This window comes from Helianthus annuus, chromosome 2 (assembly GCF_002127325.2).
Source record: "Helianthus annuus cultivar XRQ/B chromosome 2, HanXRQr2.0-SUNRISE, whole genome shotgun sequence".
Lineage (NCBI taxonomy): Eukaryota > Viridiplantae > Streptophyta > Magnoliopsida > Asterales > Asteraceae > Helianthus > Helianthus annuus.
The window spans coordinates 149,602,649-149,621,816 of record NC_035434.2 but is presented as its reverse complement, the minus strand read 5'-3'; the positions used below and the strand labels follow the sequence as shown (position 1 = coordinate 149,621,816).

Here is a 19,168-nt window from a genome sequence, read left to right as displayed (position 1 = left end):
CCTGAGACATTTCAAATGGAATTAGAGTTACAAGCGAAATTAGCTAATTCCGCATGGAATTAGGTAATTCCGTTTGAAACTTAATTCCGCGTGAATGGTTCAAGCGGAATTAGCCTTCGCTTATAAATACCGAGGTGCCTAGTTCATTTGGAACGAAATTAGATCATTGTCTTTGAGTCGAGGTACTGTCCGTTTGTCATTTGAATTGTAAAATGCTCAGGATTGATCAATAAGAAGATAATTAGAAGGAAACAAGCTGTTTTACATCAATTACATTGATTCCGCCTTTGTTTTTGATGATTAACTACTCAGATTGACTCGTTAGGGTCACACGACGATCCAACATCAGCGAAGAAAAAAACACACAATGAAACATCACCAAAATGATTAACTAACACTCGAAGGTATAGTATAATGTATGCAAAACGAGCATGACTCAATTACCAAGACAAGTTGCTTTAGTTACAGATCAAAATATACATTTGCATCATAATGACAAGGTGGATACATGTAGAGGTTCTTATCAGGGTTTTGATTAAAAAAATGATTGATTAAAATGTTAGAACGACCCAACTAAAAAGGAACTATTACTTAACATATGATGACGGGAAATTAAAAACTCCTTAAGCATAAACTCACGACCATGATACATATCTTATTCTCTCCTTTATATTTTAACGTGTTCTTTTTTTACTGTGCAAATTTCAAATAAGTACAAGTAAATCAGGACTGCTAACTAGACTTACGAAAACTGAATCGGTGAGCTCATTACGAATGACCAATGCCTAAAAATATTAACCATCAACCTTAATGCTTAAACATATAGAAGACATCCCTATAATCTATACGTTATCTTATTTAGAACAAATACTCTAAGGGGCTGTTTTGACAACTTCTGAATGGTTAAGTGTTGATCCAGTAAGATGTCTTAATCATTAAGTGCTGAACCAGTAAGATGTCTGAACCATTAAGAGCATGTATAATGCTTAACCGTTTAGAGGCAAATGTCTGACCAATTCAGATTAGAGGTCTTAACCATTCAGACTCTGTATAATGTTTAATCATTCACAGGCAAATGTCTGAACCATTTAGACATCTGCTCGTGAAACAAACATTCCGAATCATTAAGTGCTGAACTAGTAAGAGGTCTGAACCATTAAGAGCCTCATTAAGAGGTAAACAAAGAGCCCGTAAATGTTATCAGACTCAAAATCTCATAAAAAGAATAATACTGATGTGTGATACATGAGTTGTTATCACGTAGTCCATGTCTTAAATCACTATTCATAAAAAAAACTACCATAAACGAGTAAAAGCAAATACCGATAGAACAAAGAGACAACGATCCAAAATATTATTATGGAAGGAAAGAAAATAGAAAGAAAGTAAAAATATTTTGTGTTTCGGTGCCTCATTTAAGAAAGGAAAATAAAACATGTTGTGTTCCTAAGTTTTATTTAAGGAAGGAAAAAAAAAAAGAAATGGAAGGAAAGACATCATTTTTTTGTTTTCCTTTCTTCATTGTACTTTTCTTTTCCTCGTTAAGTGAACTCGGGAATAGAGTGTTAGTGAACTCTCGAACTGTTATAAAATTTTTTTACCAAAGAAATCCTAGTAGGATATATACACTTTAACCTTTACATTACGAGTATTTTAACTCGTATCTTTTGACTATGAAGCACGCCACTTAACCACCATGTGTCGCATTCCAAAATGTTAATTATCATGACTTTTCTCAAAAGGAATCCACACCAATGTTTAATGGAGAGTGAGTAAGATTATCATTGTGGCAAAGTAACCCATACATAAAGGAAACCATAACGCAAATTCCAGTGTAGAGGCAGTTAGTTGACATCTGCCTGCCCAAAACACACTAAACTCTCCGCATCATATGCATTTTCAGATCCACAAAAACTGCACGCACTATCAATTCACACACTCCAGATCTCAAGATCTAGCCCTAGATTTCTGAATTTCACCATTCATCCATCAACATTTCTTCACTTTTAGTAAACAGGAGGTTAGCAAATAACATCAAATTCTTGAAGAATTTTATCTGAAATTTAGCATTCATCGATCGATGTTTGTTCAGTTTTAGTTACAGGAATTAATTAGGTTTAGCAAATAAGATCAAATTGTGGAAGAATTTACCGGAAACGGATCTCTAATCCTGGATATCTGAAGTTTAGCATTCGTTGATCGGTATTTGTTGAGATTTAGTTACAGGAATCTGTTAGGTTTAGCAGATATGATGCAATGGTTGAAGAATTTGCCGGAAATGGATCTGATGCGGTCCGAGAAGATGACGTTCGTTCAGTTGATCATTCCTGTTGAATCTGCTCACCGTGCGGTTTCGTATCTCGGTGAACTCGGTTTGCTACAGTTTCGTGATGTATGATTTTGATCTTACTTTGTTTGTATATGTATGTGAATGTGTGTATGTTAATGATTTCTGGATTGCTGATATAGGAAATTTTGGTTTTGAATCATTAGGATGACTTTTAGGTATGATCTTCGGTTAGTTTGCTATCAATTTGTTGTAATATGTAGTTGTTAGTTTGGATTAGTTGATATTATACTGTTTGTGAAGTTAGAAACCTGTTGCTGCCTAATGCTAATTTGGTGTAAACCTTATAATGAATGTAACTGTAGTATTAGTGTAATTGTAGTTCTCAATATTCACTTGCTGATATCGGAAATTTTGGTTGTGAACTGTTATGATGACTTTTAGGCATATCTTCGTTTTTTTGCTATCAATTTGTTCAGGGCCGGCCCTGAGAATTTGTGTACCCTGTTCGAGCTCCAAAAAAAGTGCCCTTAGGCTTTAACGAATTTGGGTATTGGGCTCAATAAAGGTCTAAAGCTAATGCCAATGGGCTAATAACTAATCTAAAGTATAAGAATAGTTTTGTAAGTGGGCCTATGTTGGTGTTTGTATAGGTACACCCTATTAAAAAAGAAGTTTTTACGTATACATATCGGGTTTTTTTCTAAAAATAGCGTGCCCTCCGAAATATCGGGCCCTGGCTGGTGGTCCTCCCCGCCCACCCCCAGGGCCGGCCCTGAATTTGTTGTGATATGTAGTTTCTAGTTTGAATTAGTTGATATTATACTGTTTGTTAAGTGCTTGGAACCTGTTGTTGCCTAATGCTAATTTGGTGTGAACCTCAATGAATGTAACTATAGCATTAAGGTAGTTGTAGTTTTCGAAATTTACTTGATTCTTTCTTTCTATGGACTTGAAGTTTAAGGGTAATATGACACAGGATGTCAAACACTGTGATAGACTGATAGGTGATAGACTTATAGGGTGCTAGAAGGTTTAATGATCCCAGCTTCAGTTAGGATCAAGCACACAGGAACACGAACACAAAATGCAAAAGCAATAGACGAACACATAGATTTATTGAGGTGATAATCAAATTACGAGTACATAGATTATATCTATAGAGACTAGTTAGGGTTTAGCAAACTTGCTCCCCAAGTTAAGCCCACGTAGGGCCCACAAGGCCTGCGAGTACGAAGCCAACAGCTTCTTTGTATAGTTCAGGTTTAGATTGATAAAGTGGTTGCGATAAGAAGTATGATTCAGAGGGATGGCCTAGACTGCTAGAGGGATGGTGATTTCACAGAGATTGTTGTTAGAGGGGAAGAATTGTATTTTGGTATGTTCTGTACATTCTAAGCTTTTAGGTTGATACTGATATGTGGTGGATGATTGGATGCCCTTTGAGAGGCTTAAAATGATTATGAAAAGATTTAATTGGTTTAATAACTTATGTGGGTGGAGTAGTAATCGTTAAGAGTAGGTTAAGAGGGTCTGGTGAACAGTTGTTTATGAAGTGGGATTTGTGTGAGGTTCTGATTAGGTGAACTCGCTTGCAGTCGTTGTAAAGCCAAAATAGGAATAATATGTCATGGGCCTCATGGCTGGGTGGAGTCATCGCTCTATAAATGTGCAACTAGCTTATGTTGTGGAATTATCGGTCCCGCTGATCTATGGACAACATCTCAGACAATGAATAGGATAATCTTGATATGATTTATGATGTAGTCATGAGTTTGCTAATGCATTTTTTGGAATTATGATAGCCTGTCTGAATTGTATGTGGACTGACAAAATAAGCTCCAGGAAGGTGAAAACAATTGTATGATACAATCATGTGATTAAAAATGGATGACTGAACTGTCAGGGTTGTATATGCTCTGTTAGCATTTCTGTTTATCCTGTTGAGTGAAGCCTGCTTTCCTTGGCAAATACAAAATATTGTACTCCACAAGAATTGGAAGCTTTTAGACAGTCACAATGATGAGAGGATTCTTGCCTTTCTTTCACACTTTGGTTGATAGGGATTAGGTCTTGTACTCTTGTTGAAGAGCTAATTAGTCTTCTTGTCTTGATGTTGGTTTAAAAAAGCGCGAGGCACTCCGAGCCATTTAGGTTCTGAAGGCCGAAGCGCTAGGGCCTAGGTGTGAGGCGAGAGCTTCACGTACGCGAGGCGTTGCTCTATGTACAACCAAATGACCTTTATGTACAACCAAAAGCTGCATCTGTTTCATCTGTTTACATATTAGCCTTTTTGTATCAAGTACATTCATAATCTCTTCATCCTTTTGGTTGTTTTTAAGCATCACCCTCCTACACCCTAATTTTGTTAAGTGAAATCAGGGCCGCCTTTTTAAACCAAGGTCTTGATAGGTGAAAGTTGAATATGCCAATATGGTTATAGTAGTTTCAAGGAAGCGTGAATATTTGAGGTAAAAGAGAACTAACTGGAATTTGCAAGTGCTTTTATTATAAGTCCTCTTTGAGATCAGATCAAATAATAAATTCTACTACATTTTACAAGTGTTGGGCATTTTGTTAACCAAGATCCTTGTATTCCTCACTATTGCTAGATGAGCCATATGTATACAGTCTTGCTGGGCCATGAGTTTGACATGTGACCCAAAGACTTTAAAGTCGTATTGTGCATATATTTTCAGTCCCACCTAACTGATGAAAATATAGGATAGGTTGGTGAAAACCGTGAAATCAAAGCTCTATAAAAGCATAAGGTACTGCTGCTGTGATGCTGTCCAGCTTAGATATATTGTAGCAAATTATAAGCGTTGTTTTTTCCAGTCTTATTATGCCACATAAGAACTTAACTTATATGTGTGATGTGTCATATTGACTTCAAAACCATATTTCAGAGATATTTTATGCTAACTATGCTATGACTTTTGAGTATTTCCATGACTAGTTCCTGACAAAAGTCTCTTTGTGCTAACTAATTTTAGCTTGCTCTTTATTTTTCTCTATTTCTTTATATCATTCTCTTCTTTGAATGTTTTGTCTTGGAACATAGATGATGTGTGTAAGTCCTTAAGATCAGAGTACAAGTTTAAATATCAATGGTTTAATTCACTTAGTTTCTCTCTCTCTCTCTTTTTGGTTTTTTTTTTTTTTTTTTTTTTTTTTATGATTCATGCAATTTTCTAATTTACTGCCTTTCATTCTTGTTGGCAGTTAAATGACGATAAAAGCCCATTTCAAAGAACATTTGTTAATCAGGTAATGATTATATCATATTCATAGCTTTCTCACTCGTTCACGCATAGTTATGTTTTTGGTAGCTGCTTGTTGTGCTAATGTGCTATTTAATGTTTTATCTTGAGCCTAAATCTCCTTCCTAGATAATGGTTTTGTTAAATTTGATATTGTTTTTTATGTAATCATTTACTTACAACGTTCTATTTTGTTGTTACAACTTACAACCACACTATGATGTATATAGATCACATTGTACCAGCAAGCAGAAGACCTTTATGTCTGTTTATATCACCACTAATGTGTATTAATTCTTCAGTTTATCTTTATTTGCATATCATGCCATGATGTTAGGTAAAAAGATGTGCTGAAATGTCAAGAAAGCTTCGGTTTTTGAAAGATCAAATAAACAAGGCTGGTTTACTATCTTCTGCTCTTCCTACACTGCAATCGGATGTCGACTTGGAGGCACTAGAGGTCTGCCCTTCACAAGCTTTACTGAGAAAAAAAATAAGAACGAAAAAAAATTCACATTTAGCTGTTTTTATTGAGCAATAAGCAGCCATCACATGTTTTTGAAAAACGTACCGACTTCCTTTTTATTTTGACAGAGTCAACTTGCTGATCATGAACACGAACTTATTGAGATGAATGCCAACAGTGAGAAACTACAACAGACATATAATGAGCTGTTAGAGTTCAAGATGGTGCTGCAGAAGGTATATTGTGCATAATGTTTGTTTTCTATAATAAACAGGCCATCTACCTGGCTAATGCTTGCTTTTATACAATGCGAGCAGCGAGACTAATTTGTTGGGTGAGCAGAAAACCGGAAAAACCAAACCAAAAAAAAAAAAAAAACCGAACCGCACAAAAAACGAACCGAAGTTCGTGGTTTGGTTACGGTTTTGCATCTTATGGAAACCGAAAATCCGAATCGAACCGAATAACCTTAAAAAACATTTTTTTAAAACTTTTGTTATATTTTGATTTAGGAATTATTACTTTTATTTTTGAATGTTAAGTATTTATAATAAATTCATGAACATGTTTATTTATCTTTCAAAAGATTTATCCATTGCCTACAAGAAATAACAAAATTTAACAAAAAGATAAAATGATTTTCAAAGTATTAAAAAGATGTCTTAATAAAAATTTTGGAGAAACATAAAACTAGATTAGAAGGTTAGGTTTATGTGAACAATATTAATTAACTAGATTAGAAGGTTAGGTTTATGTGAACAATATTAATTAACAAGGTTAAATATAATAATTAAAAGTCTAAAATGTAAATATCCAAGAAAAAATCTTAATATTTGGATTGCACTTTTTTATTTTTGAATCTTACGTAATTTTGTTCCAAAAACCGGAACCGAACGGTTTTCAAAAACCAAAAACCGAACATTTCGGTTTTACCATAAAACCGAACCAAACCAAACCGTGCACACCCTCTATTTTTTAAGTTTTAATGCTTCTTATTGTATTGAATGCTAACTGTACTGAGTACTTGTGGCCAAAATGTTCATCATTATGATTATTCACACATTATTAACATCTCTACTTTTTATTTTTCGATTTATTCTTACCAGAACATTTGGTGACTCCTAAATTTTGATTTTGAATATTATCATGGTATCTTCAGGCAGGAAGCTTTCTTATCTCAGGCAAGAGTTACGAGAGTGCGGAAGGCAGAGAATTAGATGAAAACGTGTACCCCAGTGATTATACGGAGTCAGACTCAACCTCCTTACTTGAGCAGGTAAAATCTTACGTGCTTTTGCTTTTTTAAGGATGCAACAATTTAGATATTCAAAATTTGGTAATCACCCAGGCGACACAATCAGGACCGTCAAATTCATCTGGTCTTAGATTTATAAGCGGCATTATCCCAAAATCTAAGGTGTTATTCTTCGAGAGAATGTTGTTCCGTGCAACAAGGGGAAATTTGCTTTTCAATCAGGCGCCTGCGGATGAACTCATCATGGATCATGTATCTTCTGAAATGGTTTGTTCACCTCTTCTTTCTCTCTTATGACCATGCATATAAAAATACATGTACATAATTCATATGCTTGTAAAGAGTGGTTCCGCCAGTTTGTAATTAGTCAAAACATGTAATATTTAGTACGGTCAAAACGGGTATGGGTCATGCCGGGTTGGGTTGACAAAACCAGTTTTTTGCTCATTTCTTTTAACTTATTAACAATTCATGCAATCGTGCGAACTACTCTATTACAGTAACAATCTTAAATTTTTAATGGAAGTGGTAATAGGGGGTTGTATACATTTCAATTACACTTTGGGTGACTTTTAGCCCATTCAACCTTTTTACTCCATTTCTTTTTAGCTAAATTGTTTTGTTTACTTTTGCAGAGTTAAGTTCCTGTAAAAATAAAGTTATCGTACGAAACGTACGAAGTGAAAGAAAGTCAAAAAAGTGGCGGTGGCATTTTGGTAATTATCAGCAACTTCAAAATTACTCTAGTAGAGTAATTTTGAACTACTGTAGGGTAATTTTGTAAAAGTTCAAGTAGAGTAATTTTGGTCGTGTAGGGTAATTATCAAAATTGTAGGGTAATTATCAAAATTACACTAAAACCCCCCCCCCCCCCCACCCCCCAAAAACCTAAACCCCCCCCCCCACCCCCCCAAAAACCTAAAAAAACCTAAACCATTGTAAAAGTTCAAGTAGAGTAATTTTGGTCGTGTAGGGTAATTATCAAAATTGTAGGGTAATTATCAAAATTACACTAACCCCCCCCCCCCACCCCCAAAAACCTAAAAAAACCTAACCCCCCCCCCCCCCCCCCCCAACCCAAACTAAAAGCTAAAAACTAAACCATAAAGCTAAACCCCATAACTAAATGCTAACAAAATTACTCTACAAGACATTTCCCAAAATTACCCTACAGAAGTCAAAATTACTCTACTAGAGTAATTTGATAATTACCCTACATTTCCTAAAATTACTCTACAAATGCTCAAAATTACTCTACAGAAGTCAAAATTACTCTACCAGAGTAATTTGATAATTACCCTACATTTCCTAAAATTACTCTACAGATGCTCAAAATTACTCTACAGAAGTCAAAATTACTCTACCAGAGTAATTTGGAAGTTGCTCATAATTACCAAAATGACACCGCCACTTTTTGCTTTTTCCCTCAATGCGTACGTTTCGTACGTTAATTTTGTTTTTATTTGATCCTTTACCTACTTTTGCAGGTTGAGAAAACGATATTTGTAGTGTTCTTCTCCGGAGAGCAGGCTAAGACAAAAATACTGAAAATCTGTGAAGCATTTGGTGCAAACTGCTATCCTGTTCCAGAGGACCTAACAAAGCAGACTCAAATAACTCAAGAGGTATGTTTTCAATCTAGTGCTTGTACTTTTTTTTTTTCATTTATCAAATGTATATATGAATATTTTCCCATTGATTACTTGTATGTAGGGGTGTGCACGGTTCTGTCCGTTTTTTTAGTTATAGCAACGATTCGGTTCGATTTTTCGGTTTTTTTTTTTGTTTTTAGAAAATAATTACGTAAGATTCAAAAATAAAAAAAGTATAAACCAAGATTTAAGAATCTTGAGATGTTTACATTTAAACCTAACATTCTAATCTATTTTTATGCTTCTCCAAAGTTTTTATTAAGGCATTTTCTTTTATAATACTTAATTAATAATTCCTACATCAGTATATTAAAAATAGAAACTGAATTTTTAGCTTATTCTGTTCAGTTCGGGTTTTTTCAGTTTTTATAAAATGCAAAACCATAACCGAACCGTAAATTTCGGTTTTTTGTGTGGTTCGGTTAAATCGGTTTCTTCGGTTTTGGTTCGGTTTTTTTGGTTTTCTGCTCACCCCTACTTGTATGCATTCTGTAATTTACCGTGTGCTAGAGCTTGAAGAACCGTTTTTGGTCCTTATCTTCAATCTTTCACTTAAGTAACCACTGAACTTGTATGTGGTTTTTTAAGTAATTAGTCTGCTTTTTGAGCACCTCAGTTTCTTGCTGGACTTCCAAAACCTATCCTTTTGCAGGTTTCGTTACGGCTCTCTGAATTAGAAACCACTTTGGATGTTGGAATTCGTCACAGGAATGCTGCTCTTCACTCCATTGGGGTCCACTTATCAATATGGATGAACATGGTAAGGTGTGCTTATTTGTGTGTGTGTGTTTTTTTTTTTTTTTTTTTTTTTTTTTTTTTTTTTGTATTGAAATAAATTTCACAATGTCTATTCTACTTTGATACCATATGCATCTGTATATAATGTAACGATTTTATAGGTTAAAAAAGAGAAAGCTGTGTTTGATACATTGAATATGTTAAACTTCGATGTTACAAAAAAGTGTCTAGTTGGAGAGGGATGGTGCCCCATATTTGCTAAACCCCAGGTATATCGTATACGGCGTATACGTTGCTTTTTTATGTAATTTTGGATTATATTTTTCAACCTATTTATTACTTTCAATTGTTGGATTATGTTATAATACATTAGATTCAAGAGGCACTGCAACGTGCGACTTTCGATAGCAACTCGCAAATTGGCATTATATTTCATGTCATGGATTCTGTTGAGTCACCTCCAACATATTTCAGAACCAATACATTCACAAACGCATATCAAGAAATTGTTGACGCCTATGGGTAAGCATGTTTCACATATTATAAATATTGTCATAGCATCAATTTAATAATTTATATTCTATATAGTATTTTTAGAAAAATGCTCGTAAAAGGTCCCTGTTGGACATTTCATGGGTGATCTCATTAATAATTTTGAGTAAAATGCCATTTTCGTCCGTGAGGTTTGGCCAGTTTTGCAACTTTCGTCCAAAGGTTTGTTTTTCCGTATCTGCATCCAAAAGGTTAGAAATCTTGCCATTTTCATCCAGCTCGTTAACTCCATTCATTTTTCTCCGTTAAGTTAGGGGTATTTTCGTCTTTTTTTGTTAACTTAAAGGGCAATTCGATCTTTTTCACTTTATGTAAAAAGACCGAATACTGCCGAAAAAGACCGAATTGCCCTTTAAGTTAACAAAAAAGACGGAAATATCCCTGACGTAACGAAGAAAAATGGTTGGAGTTAACGAGCTGGATGAAAATAGCAAGATTTTTAACCTTTTGGATCCAGATGCGGAAAAACAAACCTTTGGACGAAAGTCGCAAAACTGGCCAAACCTCAGGGACGAAAATGGCATTTTACTTAAAAATTTATTACTGCAATTTTGAACAGCAACCCATCTTTGTATGGAACTGAATATGTTTATGTTTTTTGTGTGTGAGATTTAGTGATATTTAAACTCTGTTCACTGCAGTGTTGCTAAATACCAGGAAGCCAATCCAGCAGTTTATACCGTAATTACTTTTCCATTTCTTTTTGCTGTCATGTTTGGGGATTGGGGACATGGAATATGTTTACTGTTGGGTGCGTTGATTCTCATAGCGCGTGAAGGGAAGCTTAGTTCTCAGGTTAGTTCTCTTAGAAGGCTTATTTTTTTTTACTTATCCACTTTTTTATATCTTTTTTCATAGTAATTTTGTTTTGTTTTATAAATTTTCTTCTACACTTGAATTTGGTGCTTTTAAGTTGAAAATATTTATAATACCTTAAAAAAAGGTCGGTGGCTAGGCCTGTAAATAAACCGAATGAACACGAACACATTCTTTTGTTCATGTTTGTTTATTAAGAAAAAATGGGCTTGTCGTGTTCGTTTATGTTCGTTCGTTTAAAACCTAAACGAATAGTTCATGAACGTAACAAACATAGTTTAACAAACAATAAACAACAAAAACGAACATAATTGAACAAACAGAAATGAACACAAATGAACATAGATGAGTAAACATAAATGAACATAAAGTAGTTTTTTTTATATAAATTAGTGATTAGTGATTAATTACAATAAATGCCATTGGATAACCCATTTTTATACTAAAAGCCTAATTACCAATTTATTATGTTTATATAAGTAGTTAGAAAGTTTTTTTTATGTTTAATATTTATATGAATATAACTACTAATTATGTAGTTAAATTGAAACGAACAAACATAAACAAATGTAAATAAACAGAACAAACTTAAACGGACGTTCACGAACATAACGAACAGAACGTGTGTCCATGTTTATTTGTTTAATTAAATGAACAAAAAATTGTGTTCATGTACATAAACGAACTTCCCCCGCCGAACAAGTTCATGAACATTCGGTTCGTTTACAGGCCTATCGGTTCCACCGATCCTTTCTACCCTTAAACTTTGTAAATGTCATTTTGACCCCTTCAAGTTTCTAAATATTCGAGTTTACCCTAAAACTAATTTCTTGAGTTTTTATTTTTTTGTACGTGTCGGTATAAATTCGAGTTCATCTACGCTTTAACGTAATTTTTGTTTGAAAACGAGTCGGGCACTCGGGCCAGTTATCTAATGTTTTATTTTTATGTACGTTTTGAGTTGGACACTTGGACTACGTATTGACATAAATTTTGTTTGGAAACGAATCTGGTGAAATATGATACATTTTCATTCGACGGTATAAATTTGAGTTGCTATACGTTTCGACGTAAATTTAGCTCTTTAACGAGTCGGGTCGATTGTAGTCTAAACGTTATCACGCCGCGTATGACGCTGACGTGTGCGTATATATACATATTTTTACAATTTATTTTACACACGAACTTGGTTTTAATATTTATAAAAAATGATTTATAGTTTTATACCTTATCATTAAAACACACACAAAAGGACAAGTGTACCCTATCATATATGTAGTAAAGTATAAGTAAGAACAAGATGTCGATCCATGGACGCGGGCGGATGCGCAAGTACTAAATCGTTGTCATTGGTTTACCGGTAAAAAGATAGGTGAATGAGTTTTTAACTAAAATTATCTAAAACTATATTTTTAAAACAAAGAAGACTCCAAATACAAAAATATATATTATCTTGTTTCGCAAACAACCTAAGCATGTTAACTAAATCGGACATGTCACGAAAGCACTTGATCAATCTTCCAATTATAAAAACAATCAGTATCCCTTTCGGGAATCCTAACAATGATAATCCTTCGGAAAGTTAACGCGATAAACACACTTTAACCACCTAAAATCATTCGTTAACGAGCTATTGATATATTTTCATGCAAATCTTCAAAAATAAGTTAGTCATCCGTTAAGAGTTTTCTAACCTCACTTATCAAGAAAAGCAATACCGAATCACAATACAACCACCACAGCAAGCATAAAGTAGATCATATCACAAACTATTCCCTTTTGCAAGTCTTAAACACAAATTTACTAAGATAGCAATTTCAACCAAAATTACTAGACAAAGATCATGAACCATTTCAAGAACTCGCAATAACACCATTTAACCCGTTAAAGTCCTTACGTGTAAGAAAGCATTCTTGATCAAAGTCAGATTTATCTTTTATTAAACCAATATCCATTTCTAGTTTCATGGTGTAAACATATTAACAAGTTAATAGCCTACTAACAAATGCTTAATCAATAGTTTTTCAACATTTTTCAACTAAACATTCATTAATCATCCAAGATAACCAACTATAATCAAGAATCCAACATCAATGAAACAAATTTGCCATATGATCATCAAGATTCAAACATGAAAAAGTGCCAAAGTTTCATACAAACAATATTAACAAACTAAAGATTGTTCATGAAACAAGTAACTAGTGTTTTTGCCCAAAGGTTACAAGAATACATAAAACATCAGCTCATTGCTTGAAATGTGCCCAAAAATTATGAAAAGAACAAGGATTCAAACCATAAACAAGCAAGGATTTGATGGATTGGATGATAGATAGGCTTCTTGCAACTTAGAGGCTTGAAATCGACCAAGACAGGCTGCTTTCGGACCCCAGAAATCGCCCAGAAGATAGGAAAAATACCCAATAATTGATCAGATTGCGAATGCTTTGTTATATAGGGTTTTCAAATCTGCACGGCCGTGCACTGACAAATGGTAGTATGACGTCAGTTGCAGAATGGGTCAGACAAGTGGCTAATTGGGCGGCAAAGTCGAACAAAGTGCACGGTCGTGCACATCAAGTGCACGGTCATGCATCTCCGGGAAATCAGTCTGTTTGTTTGAGGATCAGGTAGTGCACGGGGGTGCACAGGGACGCACGGTCGTGCGTGTCCGAGAAGTCAGTTGCACTGTCATGTGCACCGCCAGTGCTTCCGGTGTCGAGCGCCTTGCACGGTCGTGCAGATGGAGTGCACGGCCGTGCATGATCTGTATCTTCAACAACATAGTTATCAATAGCGTCCATAGCGGACGCAATCGCGAATTGCGTAGCGACGCGGCCAGATGCCGCTACAAGGTACTATGCGACCACATATCGATCAAATAGCGACGTCCGGCGGCGAATTCCGGCGCCGGTGCTGCAACTTCTGCCGGAAACGAGGAAGAAGGAAACCGGAGGCTCAAATTGATAGGAAAGAAAGAAGCGATACCTTGTTTTGATGGCATTCGTAGTAGTTTTTCCGGTGCTTTTCTGTAATTTCATGGCCTCGTATACAGATCTGGAGTTCTGGACGGCGGAGGTTACAATTGGGGGTGACGTTCTAGCTATTTTAGGTTTAAATTAGTTTGCAGTTTTACAGTTTACCCCCTCAATCTTTCTGTAGTTTACATAACTTGTAAATTTTTACATAAAAAGAGTGAAATTAGTTTGTGCATTTTAACATTTACCCCCCTCTATCTTTACTAGTTTACATTTGATTCTTAAACTTACAAATCTATAATATAAAGTATAAAATTAACATTATAATATATGTATATAATTATAAGTAGCTATATTTTTATTTTTAAAATTTTCTACTACCTTATCGCTATACACGAAATAGCGGGCGCTATTTCGTCGCTATCGCTACGTAGCATATAGGTCGTCTGTCGCTATTGACCGCTATTCGCTATCGATAACTATGTTCAACAAAATGTGCAGATTTCATCCGAAATGCCCGGAAATTCCTCTTTTTTCTCCAACTTTGTCTTTGGTACGCCGTTTAAGACCTGAAAATCCAAAAGTACTTGATTAAGTACCTAAACAAAGAAGTTTTAGCCAAAAACGCGTTAAACGGGAGTAAAATGGGGGACTAAAACATGTATAATTTGGCGTATATCAGACACCAACACACGTTTCTGGCAGAAACTTGGGAGCTTTATGGAAAGATTAACACTTTGAAAAGTGTTTTACTTGTTGACCTTGATTTGTCGAATTTTTAAACTCTTTGAAACAGTTAACTTGTTGTCATTACTTTGTGTGATTCGTTCTCAATCTCGGTCTCTTTGTTTCCGACAGAAACTTGGGAGCTTTATGGAGATGTTATTCGGTGGCCGATACGTACTTCTGCTGATGTCACTGTTTTCAATCTACTGTGGTCTAATATACAACGAGTTCTTTTCTGTTCCTTATCACATATTCGGTGGTTCAGCTTATAGATGCCGTGATGCTTCATGCAGGTATATTTTGCTTACATGTATCTGAACACACATTTTCTGCATTAAAATAATCCTGTCAGCTGTCACTGATGACTGAACAACCTTTTTCTGTTTTTATCGACAGTGATGCATATACAGTCGGTTTAATCAAATATCGCGATGCATATCCATTCGGTGTAGATCCTAGCTGGCGCGGGAGTCGTTCAGAGTTACCTTTCCTAAACTCTCTTAAAATGAAGATGTCTATTTTATTCGGTGTTGCCCAGATGAATCTTGGAATCATGTTAAGCTACTTCAATTCAATTTTCTTCAACAACTCATTGGATATCCGGTATATAATTACACTTGCTATTTGTAGATAACTAGTTGGATGCCCCGCCCGCGTTGCGGGGCATCAAGCCGAAAATTTCTTAGTTTCATAACATGCACGCATTTATTTTAGTTACATATACATACTACTTATAACACGATCTATAAAAAAAATCGAGTCAACCAATTAAACCAAAACACTATCATAGTTTTGTTAAAAAAAAAAAACTAAAACGATGGCAAACCTTTAATTTTGAGTTAGGGGCAAAATAGTAATTTGTCAGAACCAATGAGCAAGGGCAAACTCATAAATTTTAACTTGGGGGCAAAATCGTAATTTTAAAGCTGAGGGCAAACTCATAATTTTAAGCTGAGGGTAAATTCGTAACTTTAAGCTGGGGGCAAAACCATAATTTTATTTTGAACCGGGGCAAAATAATAGTTTTGAACTAAGGGCAAAATCGTAATTATGAACTCATGGCGCAATAGTAATTTTTGAAAAGGGGGCAAAATCGTATTTTTGAACTGAGGGAAAATTGTAATTTTTAGCTAGGGAGGAAAAACTAAAACGATGGCAAAACTACAAATTTTAGCTGAGGCAAAATCGTAATTTTTTAAATGATGGAAAACTCATAATTTTAAACTGGTGGCAAATTCGTAAATTTTTAGCTAGGTCAAAACCATAATTTTATTTTGAACTGAGGCAAAATTCTAGTTTTGAACTAAGGGCAAAATCATAATTATGAGTTGGGAGCATTGGCATAAATTTATTTTGAAATGAGGGCAAAATCGTAATTTTGCACTTAGGGCGAAAGTGTAATTTTTGAAAAAGGGCCAAATTCATATTTTTGAACAAAGGATAAAATCGTAACTTTGAGTTAGGGGCAAAAGCATAACTTTATTTTATTCGTAAATTGATTAGAGCAATGAGGATATCTGTTTATATTAAAAACTTAAAATTAAAAAAAAAAAAAAGAGGCCACCCACTTTTTCCACCAATTAGAGGGTGGCAGCCGACTTTTTCCACAAATAACACTGTGGAACTATTGCCACCATGTAATTTGTATACGTAGGTAACTAGATATCTGATATTAATAAATCAATTGGTGTAACTCTGTCAGGTATCAGTTCATACCACAGATGATATTTTTAAACAGCCTTTTTGGGTATCTTTCACTTCTTATTATCATCAAGTGGTGCACTGGTTCTCAAGCCGATTTATATCATGTGATGATTTATATGTTCTTGAGTCCTTTTGATGATCTCGGCGAGAATGAGTTGTTCTGGGGACAAAGGCCCCTTCAGGTACAACTAATTGTTTCTTTTATCCTTGATCCATTAGATTTAAAGTGCCAACTTTGACCCATCATAAGAATGGGCCGATTCAGGTATATTTTACCTTAACATCTCAAACTGGGTAACATAAAAATAGTAGCTAAAAAGGAAACATATCAAAATGGGTGGGTTAAACAGGTCGAAGTTCTGCCCAAAATAACATCTTTAGTTTTTCTTTTTTAAATTAGATTAGATTATTGTTGAGTTTACGTAATTTTTCTTATCCTTATTTGCACTCTTATTATTAAATAAAAGAGTAAAGTACACGGATGGTCCCTATGGTTTACCAAAATTTTGGATTTGGTCCCTAGCTTTCCAAAAGTACATGGGTGGTCCCTGTGGTTTACACTTTGTAACACATTTAGAACAAATCTAAAGGTTTTAGCATGTCCATGGTAGGGACTAAATGCGTTACAAAGTGCAAACCATAGGGACCATCCATGTACTTTTGGAAAAAGTTGGGGACTAGATGCGTTACAAACTGCAAACCACAGGGACCATCTGTGTACTTTGGAAAACTAGGTACCCTCCAAAATTTTGATAAACCACAGGGACCATCCGTTTACTTTACTCTAATTAAAATTAAATACTTTGGACAAAAAGCGTTCTGGACCGACCCGTGCAAAACTTACGTGTTTTGACCCTTTACCCAACTTGTAGAATCTAAGTTTCAAGTCCCGATGGTTTTCTAATAAATACATTCTTTTGCAGATCCTATTGTTGCTTTCAGCTCTAGTTGCGGTTCCATGGATGCTTTTCCCGAAACCTTTTATTTTAAGAAAGCTTCATGCTGAGGTACTACCCGTTCCATACTATGCACTTTCACAAACACTTATCTAAAAATTAATTGTTTTATTTCTTGTTTTTTAGAGATTTCAAGGTCGTACATACGGGGTTCTTAGGTCATCTGAGATGGATATAGATTCTGAGCCCGGTTCTGCAAGGCATCATGAAGAGGAATTCAATTTTAGCGAGGTTTTTGTACATCAAATGATACATTCTATCGAGTTTGTACTCGGTTCAGTATCTAACACTGCTTCGTACCTTCGGTTATGGGCTTTGAGGTACTACATTCACATATCTTACTTTAGAATAATATGGCGTTATTCATTTACTTTTTTTAGCTAATAGTTTATGGTTATTTACACTTTTACAGCTTAGCTCACTCGGAATTGTCCACTGTATTTTACGAGAAAGTTCTCCTCCTTGCGTGGGGGTAATTTCTACTTTCTTTTTTTTAAGATGATCTAATAATAGTCACGGTAAATTCTTTTTGCATTTATCGTTCATCTTACTGTATTTCAGGTACGAAAACATCTTGATTCGGATGGTGGGACTAGCGGTATTCGCCTTTGCAACCGCATTTATACTCCTCATGATGGAGACACTAAGTGCTTTCCTTCATGCATTGAGGCTACATTGGGTAGAATTTCAAAACAAGTTTTATGGAGGCGACGGTTATAAGTTCAAACCTTTCTCCTTCGCAGCATTGGCTGACGACGAAGATTAGTACAATTACAATTACAATTTTACCCAACACTTCTCACCTTTTCTGGGTCAACAAGGTCAATACCTGTTCACCCATCACAGCATTCAAACACAGAATTTTGGCTAGTTAGAATTACGCGAGGTGTGAATTAACATACTTTTGTAGAAACCTGACCCGGACTTATATGAACTGGATGGTACCAATTATCAAGACCCCGTAGGGTAATATTAGGTGTTGTAAAGGGAGAGAGGGGGGGGGGGGTTCCTTTTGTATTGGATTGCCCCAAGGTGTTAGTTGTGTAGATATCATTATCTTTCTTTCTATTGTATTATGGTCTTGGTTTATGTTTTTGGTAATAAACATCAAATTTACAAAATTTTATATACACTACAAATAAATATGCATTAAGATGCTCTCTCTAGCTGTTTTAAACCCTTTTTATATTCATTTATTCAGTTTTATATATGTATCACACGAACCCATGATATATACATGATGGAAACAAGGATAAGAGCATCTGCAAGGGTTCTGCCAACCTACACGGACACAAATGTGGAAGATAGATGACAAAGATGCGGCTGACATCGAGGAGAGAAGGTGCGGGAGAGAGGTCATTATGGCGATGGACGTTATGTTGGTTCTACTTGTAAGTTTTGTGAAAGAGGAAGGAGGCTGACTTCACCAGGCAACGTTGATGTGGCGGTTTGTGGGACCTTCTACAGTTACTGAATCTCTTAGGGGTGTAAGAGAAACTTGACCAGGTGTAAGGGTGTGTAACAAAAACTTTATCCGGGTTGATTCTTGTTAGGGTGTCTTTTAGAGTCTAACTCGACTCGAATTAGAACTTTATCACAAAATTTAAGTTATAAGTTTGGATAAATTACACTTTTCGTCCTTTATGTTTGTAGCGGGTTGCAATAGATGACCTTTAACTTCAATAATTACAGTCACAATCCTTTATTTAGAAAACTCATTACACCTTTCGTCCTTTAAGACTAACCAGGTTAAAAATTTAAGTTAAATCCATTCACTT

The 19,168-nt window shown here is 35.1% G+C and overlaps 1 protein-coding gene across 2 annotated transcripts; it reads left to right on the top strand.

The window, feature by feature from the left end:
- Nucleotides 1-1,767: 1,767 nt before the first annotated feature.
- On the top strand, nucleotides 1,768-18,550 carry LOC110924171 (V-type proton ATPase subunit a1). 2 transcript variants are annotated; one of them, XM_022168215.2, is made up of 19 exons: nucleotides 1,785-2,020; nucleotides 2,093-2,392; nucleotides 5,513-5,557; nucleotides 5,888-6,010; nucleotides 6,145-6,252; nucleotides 7,176-7,292; nucleotides 7,365-7,538; nucleotides 8,759-8,896; nucleotides 9,576-9,683; nucleotides 9,823-9,930; nucleotides 10,035-10,183; nucleotides 10,855-11,008; nucleotides 14,863-15,023; nucleotides 15,127-15,333; nucleotides 16,433-16,616; nucleotides 17,358-17,441; nucleotides 17,517-17,710; nucleotides 17,803-17,862; nucleotides 17,952-18,550. In XM_022168215.2, exons 2-19 carry the CDS (start codon nucleotides 2,249-2,251, stop codon nucleotides 18,154-18,156), a joined length of 2,463 nt encoding a protein of 820 aa, XP_022023907.1. In that variant the 5' UTR covers nucleotides 1,785-2,020; nucleotides 2,093-2,248; the 3' UTR covers nucleotides 18,157-18,550. The 2 variants fall into 2 exon arrangements, with proteins under 2 accessions (XP_022023902.1, XP_022023907.1); XM_022168210.2 differs by having other exon boundaries at nucleotides 1,768-2,392.
- Nucleotides 18,551-19,168: the final 618 nt, after the last annotated feature.

Excerpts from the sequence above, each read along its gene's own strand:
- LOC110924171 (XM_022168210.2), top strand. The coding sequence starts at position 2,249 with ATGATGCAATGGTTGAAGAATTTGCCGGAAATGGATCTGATGCGGTCC. Across the intron at positions 2,393-5,512 it reads GTTTGCTACAGTTTCGTGAT|TTAAATGACGATAAAAGCCC; the intron begins GTATGATTTTGA and ends TCTTGTTGGCAG. Across the intron at positions 5,558-5,887 it reads AAAGAACATTTGTTAATCAG|GTAAAAAGATGTGCTGAAAT; the intron begins GTAATGATTATA and ends CCATGATGTTAG.